Here is a 14,716-nt window from a genome sequence, read left to right on the forward strand (position 1 = left end):
TTGGCATCCCTAACTCTGCTCTACAAAAGGATATTTTACAAATCACTCGTGTGATCCAGCCTAAAATATCACTTAAGTGTAAGGGACACACCAAATAGGACTAAAAAGGGATATTGACGGATACAGCAAAGGACAGCACAAATGATCACAAGTTTGTTTCATCCGTGGGAGAGAGTCGCCGAGATGCTGAAGAAATGTCAGACGGTTAAATATAGACAAACTGTGGTGTCACCGCCAGACACCACACTTGCTAGGTGGTAGCCATTAAATCGGCAGCGGTCCGTTAGTGTACGTCGAACCCGCGGATCAGTAATTGCAGACCGAGCGCAGCCACACGGCAGGTCTAGTCTAGATAGACTCCCTAGCACTCGCCCCAGCTGTACAGCCGACTTTGCTAGCGATGGTTCACTGTCTACATACGCTCTCATTTGCAGAGACTACAGTATAGCATAGCCTTCAGCTACGTCATTTGCTGCGACCTAGCAAGGCCAGTGGCTCTGAGCACTATGGGACTCAACTGCTGTGGCCATCAGTCCCCTAGAACTTAGAACTACTTAAACCTAACTAACCTAAGGACATCACACACACCCATGCCCGAGGCAGGATTCGAACCTGCGACCGTAGCAGTCGCGCGGTTCCGGACTGCGCGCCTAGAACAGCGAAACCACCGCGCCTAGCAAGGCGCCATATTGAGTTACTGAATGTATCCTGAACAGATATTGTGAATCATGTACCGTCAAGAGCGACGTTCATCATTAATGGATTAAAGTTAAGTATCAAGCTAATTACGTCTGCATTCTGAACTCTCATTCCTTCTCATGTTCCAGACCTCACGTCAGTATAGTTCTTCCCTCCTAACGCCAGCGTGCGTGGGCTAAAACGCACGCATTTCGGCCTCCACTCGCAACACGGTGTTGGCTCTTCTGCCAACACAAAATTTTGTGCTGCGATAGCATTTCTGATTCTGGTTACCGTATGTAGCAATATAATGGGAGAATATGGAATGTGATAGGAATAAGACAAGGAGGAGAGGATATGAAAGACAGGCATCCTGTCGACATGGTGTCATTAAAGGTGACGCCCCCGACAAAGTGAGTCCGGCGCTTACCGTCATCAGCACTGGTGTCCATTGCAGTGACCCCCATCCCGCCGCCGCCACCACCTCCGAAGGGGTCGAATGGGTCCTCCGCAGCGGCGCCGCCCCCGCCGCCCACCTGCACCAGCACGCTGTCCGGCTGTTGGGCGGCGCCGGCGCCGGCGCTCTCGAACTTGGCTGTGAAGGCGTCGAAGTCGTCCGTGGCTGCTGTCGCTGCCGCCGCCGTGTCTGCGGCGAAGGGCGAGCCCGGGTTGTAGGCCTGCGGCTGCTGCGGTGCCGAAGGTTGGCGGTCCGCCACCGCAGCCCCCAGCATGTCTTCGCCGCCCCCGCCCCACTGGTCGCCGCCCCCAACAGCAGCCGGTGCCGCCGCCGGGGGCTCGGGGGACAGCTTCCCTGGAGCCGGTCCTGCCGGGTACCACAACAGTTACACGAATCCGTCGTCAGGGCAGCCACAGCCTGGACACATCCTTCTGAAGATGACCTCATGGTCAAGCTGACCTTAGATACCCTGGTTTTTTAGCCCCGTCCACTGTTTAAGGATAGCTTACGAATGATTAGTTACCTTCTGTTATCTTTCTTATTATCTTTAATCATCCTCCTCTGGCAATTTGGTACCTCAGGAAAAAGAATTTATTTACTTCAGGTTGCCCTCCATGGGCTGGGTGCACGCAACGACTGTAGTTATATTGGGTTAGATAGATCAGTCGTAGAATTAAGTTGCTTTCATACGACATAGTCCCAACGCAGATCAGATTTCGACCTGTGTCACGTCATTATCAATGCTAAAACAAATACAAGAGTATATATTACAACGTGATTTACAAAAGTTTTAAGTCCATCACATTACATACCAGTGCGGAATTGTAGCAGTTGTTCGTGCTCAAGTGAATGCTTACACAGTTCAACCATTACTGTCGTTAAATTATATGTTGGTTTCACAGTACACATCAGTTTTGCGTATAGCGCCCTCTATGAGCTGCGCCTCAAGTTTACAGTTTTGACGAAATTTTTTGTAATATTTATGTTGTATTGTAACTAAGTAGTAACATGAAATTATTATAAGCAAAACTATGTGAAATTACAATTCTTACTTTTTCTCATGTCTGTAATGTGCTAGATGTTTAAAATTACTATAGCACGTAACAGTGACAGTTTACGCCTCATGGGCTAAAAATTATAAAACTGATATGGCTACGTAAAGTACGTGATAGGAAGTATTGCATATTTTGTCGTGTTGGGACCTGTCTTAATTAGTTGTTACTTTCATCCAACAGAAGCTTTCGAAATGTGGTGCTAGTAAAGAATGTTGAAGATTTGATGGACAGATTGCGCCACTATTATTATTTATCGTATGGAAGTACACATGCCATTTACAGCTATATTTACACAATACAAAAGTAATATTTATACATAACAAAAGGAATGCACAACAGCTATGGTCACTAATTATATCACAAACTGACATCCAGGGAGTCTATCCAATCGAGTGCTGTTGACGAGGCGTTGGTTATGTCGTTCCAGCCTACACTAAAACATCTATTGGAACATTCCTCTATAACGTGTTTAACAGACTGTTCTGCTGCTCCACAGTCGCACATCGGGGAGTCCCAATTTGTACGTGAAGGATTTAGTTCTTCCATGTCCACATCACATTCTGTTGAGCACGCACACCAGGTTCTTCTAGGTGGAAACTTGATATGCATGTAGGCTCTTCGAGGCCACGGGCAATATGCTGGTGTCGTTTTTCCATTTCTCCTTCCACACTTCTTCAATCTTGAGTGGTTCGGGTTCTCGAGCTGTCCAGAATGGTTTCGTTATTAATCTTTTCCCATTCCCGGGCCGCTGCTTCTTGTCTCGAATGTGGTGAGGCGATGCTACTGAGAGCAGACGGCCAAAGTAGTGAGGAAGTACTGAATGGACTTGCAAAGACAAGAAATTTCTGGCACAACTTGACCAGCTGAAGGGATCGGTTGATACGACACATTCTGAGACATCAAGAGATCATCAATTTAGCACTGGAGGGAAGTGTTAGAGGTAAAAATCGTAGAGGGAGACCAAGAGATGAATACAATAAGCAGACTCAGAAGGATGTAGGTTGAAGTAGTAATCAGAGATGAAGAGGATAGAGTAGCAAGGAGGGCAGCATCTAAGCAGTCCTTGGACTGGAGACCACAAAAACATCCAATCGCCTTTGTTCAAGTACTGTATCATCCTGTTTCGGATATTTGATTTTTCATGGGAAAGAAAATATAAACTTCCATTCAACCCCCTATATGGCCTTAACTCTGTCAGTTTCTGTATAGTACCGGTTTGTCACGGTTTCTATTTGGGTAGATATACCAGTTTCTTTGGGTCTTCAGTGTAATTGAACACATGACTAGTTTTCTTACTTTTAGATACTTAGTTGGCATTTGTGTCTATCTTTAGGCGAGTCTTATGAAATGAAAACTTGACGTTTAACACCTGGACTTCTGTTCATGACTCAGAACCAGCTAAAAAAAAAACAAACGTCTGCTGTTCTTTCCTTTTTCTGGTCTACATACCCTGAACAATCATTTTCAGGCATGAACCTTATCAGGACCACACTGAAAAATTGTCTTCTTGCTGATAACCTGGAATCTTACCTAAAATTAAATACAACATACAAATCTCATTTACCCAAACGTTTCAAGGAATGCGAAGCCACTACACCCATTAGTTTTCGTTAGTCACTGTCACGTTTTAATTTTATGGATACTTTACAATCTAATATTGTCCAAAAATATTATCTTTATTAAGTGACATTTGTTAAACGATTTTAGGGAGCATTGTGGAGTGTAAAATGATGTAGTTTGAAGTTATGAGAAAGTAATTTTGAGATTGTGTGGACATACCACGAGGATGAACCTAAGAAAACAGGCGAAACAGGTAAACAAGTATGAGTCCATTGTTATTACTCTCTTTCCGGAGGGCGTATTTATGAATGCCAGCGCAGAAGACCCGATCCTGGCCTACCTTAGCATTCATATATCCCATCGTCATTTTTACCATTAACTACACACAGTCGATAAGCTTGCTCCAGTTCCTCATAGGAGCTACTTTCTTTTGCTGTCTTCTCCTCAATAGCGGCATGTGCATTTAGGAGACTGTAGATAAAGAATTTCCCCTTTATTCGCATATAACATATCCCTGCACTCACTGCTTTAAATCCTGGAAAACATTGAGAGGGGTCGATCTCGGCGAATGTGTTTCGATTAGATTGTGGTTCTTGAAAAAACTAGCTTATAAATATCCTAATTTAGGTAAGACGAGTGTACCTACCTACATATACTACTGGCCATTGAAATTACTACACTACGAAGATGACGTGCTACAGACGCGAAATTTAATAGACAGGAAGAAGATGCTATGATATGCCAATGATTAGCTTTTCAGAGCATCCACACAAGGCTAGCGCCGAAGGCGACACCTACAACGTGCTCTACACGAGGAAAGATTCCAACCGATTTCTCATAAGCAAACAGTTGACCGACGTTGCCTGGTAAAACGTTGTTGTCATGCCTCATGTAAGGAGGAGAAATGCGTACCATCCCGTTTCCGACTTTGATAAAGGTCCGATTGTAGCCTATCGCGATTGCGGTTTATCGTATCGCGACATTGCTGGTCGCATTGGTCGAGATCCAATGACTGTTTGCAGACTATGGAATCGGTGACTTCAGGAGGGTAATACGGAACGCCGTGCTGGATCCCAACGGCCTCGTATCACTAGCAGTCGAGATGACAGGCATCTTATCCGCGTGTCTATAACGGATCGTGCAGGCACGTCTCGATACCTGAGTCAACAGATGGGGACATTTGCAAGACAACAACCATCTGCACGAACAGTTCAACGACGTTTGCAGCAGCATGGACTATCAGCTCGGAGTACATGGCTGCGGTTATCCTTGACGCTGCATCACAGACAGGACCGCCTGCGATGGTGTACTCAACGACGAACCTGGGTGCACGAATGGCAAAACGTCATTTTTTCAGATGAATCCAGGTACTGTTTACAGCATCATTATGGTTGCATCCGTTTCGACATCGCGTGACCGCACATTGGAAGCGTGTATTCGTCATCACCCTACTGGCGTATCACCCGGCGTGATGGTATGGGGTGCCATTGGTTACACGTCACGGTGACTTCTTGTTCGAGTTGACGGCACTTTGAACAGTGGACGTTACATTTCAGATGTGTTACGACCTGTGGCTCTACCCTTCATTCGATCCCTGCAAAACCCTACATTTCAGCAGGATAATGCACCGCCGCATGTTGCAGGTCCTGTACGGGCCTTTCTGGATGCACAAAATGTTCGACTGCTGCCCTGGCCAGCACAGTCTCCAGATCTCTCACAAATTGAAAATGTCTGATCAATAGTGGCCGAGCAACTGGCTCTTCACAATACACCAGTCACTTAAACTGTGGTATCGTGTTGAAGCTGCATGGGCAGCTGTACCTGTACACGCCTTGCAAACTCTGTTTGACTCAATGCCCAGGCGTATCAAGGCCGTTATTACGGCCGGAGCTCGTTTGTCTTGGTACTGATTTCTCAGGAGCTATGCACCCAAACTGCGTGAAAATGTACTTTCCAGTTCTAGTTTAATATATTGGTCCAATGAATACCCGTTTATCATCTGCATGTCTTCTCGGTGCAGCAATTTTAATGGCCAGTAGTGTAGTTTAAGATTTAAAAATCGGGTTCTCAAAAGAGCTTTCAATCGTCGTGCTGTTCACATATGGCACTTTCGACTAACGAGTTTGCCGACCACTGGGTTATCCCACCACTTGCTCCAACACATGTCGATTTTATGACATTATCGACCCTCTTCCCCTCTGAAAACAGGGTAGGAGTAGAGGAAGGGTTACTCACCTCCAAGGAAGTCGAAATCCGCCACTGGGTGGTCGCTCTCTGCAGCCGCGGGCCCCGCGGAGACGCCTGTGAAGTCCATCACGGCAGACGTGTCCTGCTGCTGCTGAAGTTCTTGGGCTGACGTCATCGGCTCCCCAAAGGCGTCGCCCAGCAGTAGGTCTGCTGCTACGGGAGATGCGCCCCCAGAAGGCTGCCTGGGTGGCTGCTGCTGCTGCATCATCACGTCGACGTTGGCGGCAGTGGTGGCGGGGGCCGCGTCGAACAGACCCAGGATGTCCGAAGTGCTGGGCCGCGCTGGCGCCTGGTTCGTCTGTGGGCAAGAGTCTCTGCTGTGGCCACAGAGTCGATGGTTGGTAGGTTAAGGGACTGAACAACGGGATAATCATTCTGTCGTTGCAGTGCTAGTCCATCTGGAGTTAGTGACGTCAGCTAGGAAGTGATGGTGAGACCACGACGGTCGGATCACAGATTTATTTCAAACTTTGTACGCTTTTGATAGTCCAAGATTAGTAGATTTCGAAAAAATAGCGGAAGAAATTTTACGCGTCAGTGACATGTACCGGTGCTTTGCGACCCTGACCACAAGCTGGCGACGGTTATGTGGTTAGCGTTGATGTTCCGTAATCGGTGGATCGAGTCCTGAACAGTCTTTTCTTATTTATATTTACTCAACACTAGTCATTTACACTCAATCGCCAAAGAAACTGATATAGGCACTCGTTTTCAAATACGGAGATATGTAAACAGGCAGAATACGCAGATGCGGTCGGCAACGCCTATATAAGACAAGTGTCTGGCGCATTTGTCAGATCGGTTACAGCTCCTACAATGGCAGCTTATCAAGATTGAAGTGATTTTGAACGTGCTGTTATAGTCAACACATGAACGTTGTGATACAGTATCTCCGAAGTATCGATGAAGTGGGAATTATCGATACGACCATTTCAGGAGTGTAAAGGGAATATCAGCAATCCGGTATCACATCAAACCGTCGACATCGCTGCGGCCGAAAATGGTCCTGACGAAAGTGTAACCATTCACCAAATTGCTGCACATTTCAATGCTGGGCCATCAACAAGTGTCAGCGTGCAAACCATTCAACGAAACATCATCGATATGGGTTTTCGCAGCCAAAGGCCCACTCGTGTATCCTTGATTGCGCGACACAAAGCTTTCGGGCCTTGCCTGGGCAAGTCAACGCCGACATTACACTGTTAATGGCTGAAAACATTTCAAAATGTATCGAGCGGATGAACGTGTACGGATATGGAGAAAACCTCAAGAATCCATGGACCCTGCATTTCAGCAGGGGACAATTGATGCTGGTGGAGGCTCTGTAATGGTGTGGGGCGTGTGCAGTGGGAGTAATATGGGAACACTCACTCCTATGTCTAGATACGATTCTTACAGGTGACACGTACGTAAGCATCCTGTCTGATCACCTGCATCCACTGAGGTCCACTGTGCATCAGAATTGCTCCATGAACGCTTTACTGGATTTAAACACTTCCGCTGGCCACGAAATTCCCCAAACATCAACATTATTGAGCATATCTGGGATGCCTTGCAACGTACTGGTCAGAAGAGATCTCCACCCCCTCGAACTCTTACGGATTTATGGACCGCCCTGCGGGATCCATGGTGTCAGTTCCCTCCAGTAGTTCCCTACAGCACTACTTCATGCATTAGTCGAGTGTTGCGGCGCTTCTGAGTGCTCGCAGTAGCCCTACACGATATTTGGCAGGTGTACCAGTTTCTTTGACTCTTCAGTGTACTGAGCGAGGTGGCGCATTGGGTAGCACACTGGACTCGCATGCGGGAGGCTTTCCTGATTTAGGTTTTCCGTGATTTCCCTAAATCGCTTCAGGCGAATGGCGGGATGATTCCTTTGAAACGGCACGACGAACTTCCTTCCTCATCTTTCCCTAACCCGATGGAACCGATGACCTTGCTCTTGGGTCCCCTCGGCCAAACCAACCAACCAACCAACTCTTCAGTGTATGATGAAGAGTTATGTTTATTTACATGAAGTTTTATTCAGTTTCCAATGTTATTTCGCTGTTTACTAATTTTTATTATTAGAACAAATGTTATGCTACTTGTGTTTCTATGGGTATTAGAAACTTTACCCAGCGGCTTGAGACTTGTTCATATTTTGTTGACAAACGAGAAATCTATTCTCGTGAAGATGCTATTAAAATACCTTCAATCGAACATCGCCAATCTGCGTGCCGATTTTTACGAAATTCTTGCGGTAAGCACGGTTTGCATCCAAAGTGTGGGAATAAAGAGAAATTTTTCAAAATGTCGAAGAGCTTTGTTTTTCCTTAAGAACTCTGAAGATTCCTTGTGCATGCGCGAAAACTGTATTCATTCGATGTAGTAGACGACGCTTTATTTTTTCCATGCCTTTGTGAAAAACGTAATACTCCAACTTGATGTATCGAAAACACATCCGACGATTAATAGTATGTTACCCTCATATTGTGGCATATTGTAGTTCATTGTATTATTCAATGAAGTTATTTACACTTTTATTTGTCGATATTTGACTTGGACTTTACAGGATATTCCCTAGTCTTTGAAACGCTTGTGTGCATATCAAAGCGTCCAGGTGCAAACAGTTCTCGCTACCTTACCCGATAGCATGTATAATGCATTTTGGAAATCGCAACAGTCATACATTTTCACGAAAATTTTATGCGTTTAGTCGTTTACTTGTTCATAATGTAATATTCGTAGTCATAATAAAAATTAATAATTTCAGTAAGAGTTCATGCAAATTCGCTTGTCCTTTCATCATATTACCTTTCAAATGTAATGCATGAGATAAAATGACCGGTATAAAGAAATTAAGTCTTTCGTGGCTACTTGTTCACAAATTGCCTGTTAGATCCTGTCTCGGGTTCTTCGGCTGATGTTTGAATTTTTGGCTGGTATTCTCAAAGTTACATCCTCCATTGCTGTTGGCCAAAATGAATAGTATTGAAAACAAATTAAGTTAAAAAATCGATCTAACTATCCACCGATTACGGAGCTTGAACGCTAACCACATGACCGCCACCCTGAAGCTTTCAGGATCGCAATGAACAAGTACATCACTGAAGCGTACATCATCTCCTGCGATTTTCTCGAAATCTCAAAAGCAGTACGCCTTACTACTCGCACATTATGTTATCTCAAAGTAGCACCGGAAGTGCACAGCGATTGAAGTAAACCCGTGATCCGAACGTCGTTGACTCCGCTTGTGAAATGGTATGTAGGACGGGTAAAACTGGAGCATTGAATGGAATATTGACGCCACAGGCAAATAATTTAGAAAGAGGTGGAACTATATGGGTTAGGTTGGAACGCGTGTCAGAGAGCAGACGACAGACCCCCCAGGTCTAATCTGTGGCGAGAGAAACCTCCCCCACATAAACACCCCCCCCCCCCCCCAGCCTGATGACGGTCAACCATGGAGACGAATCGGACTTTAATTTTTTTTTATTTATGGTATTTGAAGTTCAGAACTCAAACAGTCACTGCCAAAAGTAGTTCGAAGAAACTTTCAAAAATTGTTGAGAAAGTTGACTTTGAAATTTTGGGAGAGTCTTTAATACACGAAAGGTACTGCAACATTTTCCAGTAGGCACCGTGGCTCTGTACAGTGCTCACTTGCCATGCAGGTGTCCTGGCCACTGAAACCTAATAATGCAGACTGTGGACTTAGTCTCATATTATTGTGTTGTTTAAACTCGTGCAACTATCATAACATTTTTCTGTGGACAATCGTCAGATGCAGAGAAAAATACCCTAACACCAAAACGAACTCTAAACACCAAGAAGATATTCAATGAAAATGTAATAAGATAGGGAATTATAAAAGGAAAAAGATGAAACGAAATATTTGTGCGTAAATACTTAACTGAATAAAGTTTTATGATATTTAAAAAGGGTCGAGACTGGTAAGTGCTGGAGCGCTGGCTCACGTCTCGTTCCACTCGTTATTTACGTTTTTTCGTTAAATTCGAATACCTACGTCATTTCAAGATAATATTAATCAAATAGATGCTAATTAACAGATACCTAATTGCCATTTTTATGAGAAATGTCTTCTTACTTCTAATTACGTTCTGCACAAAAAATACACTATTTAAAAAATTTGAATTCTGAACTAGTGATTTTATTTAGAAACCTTTGTTGATAAAGACTGTTCAGAATTTTAAAAAATAACGATTTTTCCCTTATGTATTTAACACTTCACGTAAATTCTCATAGAACATGCACCTTTGTTTAAACATACCAGGGCTGGGTATCGAATGCGAGCTGCCCACATCGTAGACAAGCTTTCTACCACAGAACCACGAGGCCAATCGAAAGAAACCACCGCTTCAGTGTATTAAAGATGTCTGGAAAACTTTGAAGTCGTTTTTCTCCAGAATTTTTGAGCTCACTGCGTTCATAGTTATTGTCATAGGAAGTGACGAAACGACAGCAGACGTGCACGCAAGCAAATAAATCGCCACAGACAGAAACTAGGAACACAAACGATAGCATCACCATCTACACCCACATACATACTCCGCAATCCACCACACGGTGCGTGGCGGAGGGTACCTCGTACCACAATTACGATCTTCTCTCCATGTCCAACCCCAAACAGAACGAGGGAAAAATGACTGCCTATATGCCTCTGTACTAGCCCTAATCTGTCTTGTCTTATGTTTGTGGTCTTTCCGCGAAATATAAGTTGGCGGCAGTAACCTTTTACTGCGGTCAGCCTCAAATGCTGGTTCTCTAAATTTCCTCAGTAGCGATTCACGAAAAGAACGCCTCCTTTCCTCAAGAGACTGCCACCCGAGTTCCTGAAGCATTTCCGTAACACTCGCGTGATGCTCAAACCTACCAGTAACAAGTCTAGCAGCCCGCCTCTGAATTGCTTCTATATCCTCCCTCAATCCGATCTGATAGGGATCCCAAACGCTCGAGCAGTACTCAAAAATAGATCGTATTAGTGTTTTATAAGCGGTCTCCTTTACAAACGAACCACATCTTCCCAAAATTCTACCAATGAACCGAAGACGACTATCCGCCTTCCCCACAACTGCCATTACATGCTTGTCCCACTTCATATCGCTCTGCAATGTTTCGCCCAAATATTTAATCGACGTGACTGTGTGAAGCGCTACACTACTAATGGCGCATTCAAAGATTACGGGATTCTTTTTCCTATTCATCTGCATTAATTTACATTTATCTATATTTAGAGTTAGCTGCCATTCTTTACACCAATCATAAATCCTCTCCAAGTAATCTTGTATCCTCCTACAGTCACTCAACGACGACACCTTCCCGTACACCACAGCATCATCAGCAAACAGCCGCACATTGCTATCCGCCCTATCCAAAAGATCATTTATGTAGATAGAAAACAACAGCGGACCTAACACACTTCTATGAAACCGTGAATAAACTATTTGATACAGTGAATGCTAGCATTCTTTAAACCTGTAGAATGTATAGTAGTTGTGTCATTTATGGTTGTTTATAACAATTATGTCCGCAGCTTGTGGTCTCGCGGTAGCGTTCTCGCTTCCCGGTCACGGCGTCCCGGGTTCGATTTCCGGCGGGGTCAGGGATTTTCACCTGCCCCGTGATGACTGGGTGGTGGTGTCTTCGTCATCATTCATCCCCATTACGGTCGGACGAAGGCAACGGCAAACCATCTCTATTATGACCTTGCCTAGTACGGCGGTGCGGATCTCCCGCTTCCTTCCCCTACGGACTGTCAAGAAGCATGGGACTTGTGTGTTATGGTTGTTCAAAGCAGAGACCCGGCAGAAAAATACGTGAAGACTTATTATAGGTTAAGTGAACCTTTTAGAGACTTTGACAAGTTTAGCCACAATATTCGGAAGTAGTCGAACTAGGAGGCTGTAACATTATGTGATTGCCTTATCACTTTAAATCATTCACTAATCGAGCAGTCGCTCGGCAACAGCTACAGTTAGCAAATAATGTTGCGAGAATGTAAAAGGTGAATGACCTGTGACGTAACTTGTTTATTGTCGAAGCGCCGTCAGAGACGCAGTGAGTTGTTAACTTTGAAAACCGCGGAGCGAAAAACGGACAGAAGAACACTTTTACACATTTTCTTTTATTTACGAGATATTCTAGATGAACAGTTACTCATTATTTTCTTGTCTCTTGTAACTTGTGTCGGATGCGCATGTCTTGGCGCCGTATTATTATTATCATCGTTAAAAATAATATTAAAATGGCTCTGAGCACTATAGGACTTAACATCTTAGGTCAACAGTCCCCTGAAACTTTGAACTACTTAAACCTAACTAACCTAAGGACATCACACAACCCCCAGCCATCACGAGGCAGAGAAAATCCCTGACCCCGCCGGGAATCGAACCCGGGACCCGGGCGTGGGAAGCGAGAACGCTACCGCACGACCACGAGATGCGGGCAAAATAATATTATTTTAGTGTAAAGTAAAAGTGCAATACTGAATAGCAGTAAATTTATTGTGCGACGTGTATGTGAAAACGTCAACGGAATTATTGTCATTACGAGAAGAGAAGTGCTAGTCAAAACGGCATCCATGTTAAAATTCTTCATTGCAGTGTAAGTTCTTCTATTAATTGCCATAAATTCAGATTTAGATGGAATTGGTGTATGGACTATTTATTTAGTGTAGAATCTATGTCTCACTCCTTCATGAAGTTATTTAATTTTCTTTATGTTTCTGCCAAATAGACAGTTCACAGTCACGAATTCTTTCGTCGAAATCGGACGGAAGTTGTATGCGTGAAATATTTTCTCCGCGCCACATTCTACTGGTAAATGCATGATAGACTACAGTCCATTAGGAAATTCATTTTGAGCTATCCAAAAATAATTATATTTTGAATAGGCATTTACTCTCCTCTGCAATGGAACTTCCGACTGATCAGACGATCCAACAAGAGACAGCCGCACAAGATCGGCGTTCGCAAATATATTTCCACCGCTGATTATAGCTATATGTTACAGCACAAAAGAAACATATTGTTATAATTAGCGACTACGAACGGGGACGTTTATAACATATGTTTATGTATACACATTAGGTAAACATATCGTTATAAGGCCCATGGCCAGTGGAGTTTGTGCAGCAGCAGTCACCACTTCGATGGACGCGGATGGATGGATATGGTGTTATGGGCGCTCAACAGTGTAGTCTTTAGCGCCCGAACGGAAACAATAACGGACGAGTGTTACTAAAATGCAGCAAGTGCAAAAACAAGACTAAAATTAAAGGTGACAGTCTACAGAGGCAGTGTGCACGTCAACAGTAACAAAGGCACCTCGATGGATCAACGAGCGAGCAATGCTTCCAAGAAGAACAACTATCAGCGCAGTTCAACATCAGCGGTCAATGCTCCAGCAGCTGTCAGTATACTGAACTCACATGCGTGACGTATCTGTAGTTGCTGAGGAAGGCGTCAAGGCCAGTGCCCTACCACGCCAGCATAGAGTTAAAACAAGGAAAGCTAGCACGCGTGTCGACATTCGTGAGAAGCATAGATCAATGACCAAAGAGTAAGTTTCCGCCCTAGGAACTTTGCGACATTGGCGAAAATACCAAATACCTCCGACAAACGGGCATGAGGGGGTCCTCTGGGGGGGGGGGGGGGAGAACAAAGTAATATATACTTCTACATCTACATGACTACTCTGCAATTCACATTTAAGTGCTTGGCAGAAGGTTCATCGAACCACAATCATACTATCTCTCTACTATTCCTAACAGCGCGCGGGAAAAACGAACACCTAAACTTTCTGTTCGAGTTCTGATTTATTTTGATGATCATTCCTACCTATGTAGGTTGGGCTCAACAAAATAATTTCGCATTCGGAAGAGAAAGTTGTTGACAAATTTCGTAAAAAGATCTCGCCGCGACGAAAAACGTCTTTGCTGTAATGACTTCCATCCCAATTCGCGTTTCATATCTGCCACACTCTCTCCCTTATTACGTGATAATACAAAACGAGCTGCCCTTTTTTTGCACCCTTTCGATGTCCTCCGTCAATTCCACCTGGTGAGGATCCCACACCGCGCAGCAATATTCTAACAGAGAACGAACGAGTTTAGTGTAAGCTGTCTCTTTAGTGGACTTGTTGCATCTTCTAAGTGTCCTGCCAATGAAACGCAACCTTTGGCTCGCCTTCCCCACAATATTATCTATGTGGTCTTTCCAAGTAAAGTCGTTCGTAATTTTAACACCCAGGTACTTAGTTGAATTGACTTATGTGGATATGGTGTCTGCTCTTTCCGACACGACCTGCAGCCATCTAGAACGAAATTAGATTTATGTTTTAATACCTTCAGCTCGTGACGGGCTTTGATAAAGATCAACAGAGTCAGGTGAAAATATCCATATAAGTATATAGTTCTGGCAATACCAGTCATTACCTCCTCCTCCTGTGCAGATGCACACATGTTTACCTGAACTCTTACGAGACTTGGTAAGAATGTCTTCAACCAGTAATGAGTGTGTTGAGTAGGAACACTACGAATGTAGTGTGTGGACATATGAGGTGTGAATGTGGGTCTCGCGGGAGGCATGCGCGAGATAGTCCCTGCAGTCGCACTATCCTCTGTGCACTCGGTGGCGCAGGTGGATAGAGCGTCTGCCATGTAAGCAGGAGATCCCGAGTTCGAGTCCCGGTCGGGGCACGCATTCTCACCTGTCCC

The 14,716-nt window shown here is 44.4% G+C and overlaps 1 protein-coding gene across 1 annotated transcript in view; it reads right to left on the reverse strand.

The window, feature by feature from the left end:
* The window catches only part of LOC126291470 (uncharacterized), a 323,747-nt gene that overhangs the window by 111,753 nt on the left and 197,278 nt on the right, over positions 1–14,716 (reverse strand). Inside the window, exons 19-20 of the mRNA XM_049984981.1 lie at positions 5,986–6,295; positions 1,109–1,501 (exon numbers count right to left, since the gene is read on the reverse strand). Of these exons, the coding sequence (XP_049840938.1) occupies positions 1,109–1,501; positions 5,986–6,295 (703 nt within the window). The remainder of the gene's footprint in view (positions 1–1,108; positions 1,502–5,985; positions 6,296–14,716) is intronic.

The sequence above is a fragment of the Schistocerca gregaria genome, chromosome 9 (genome assembly GCF_023897955.1).
Source record: "Schistocerca gregaria isolate iqSchGreg1 chromosome 9, iqSchGreg1.2, whole genome shotgun sequence".
Lineage (NCBI taxonomy): Eukaryota > Metazoa > Arthropoda > Insecta > Orthoptera > Acrididae > Schistocerca > Schistocerca gregaria.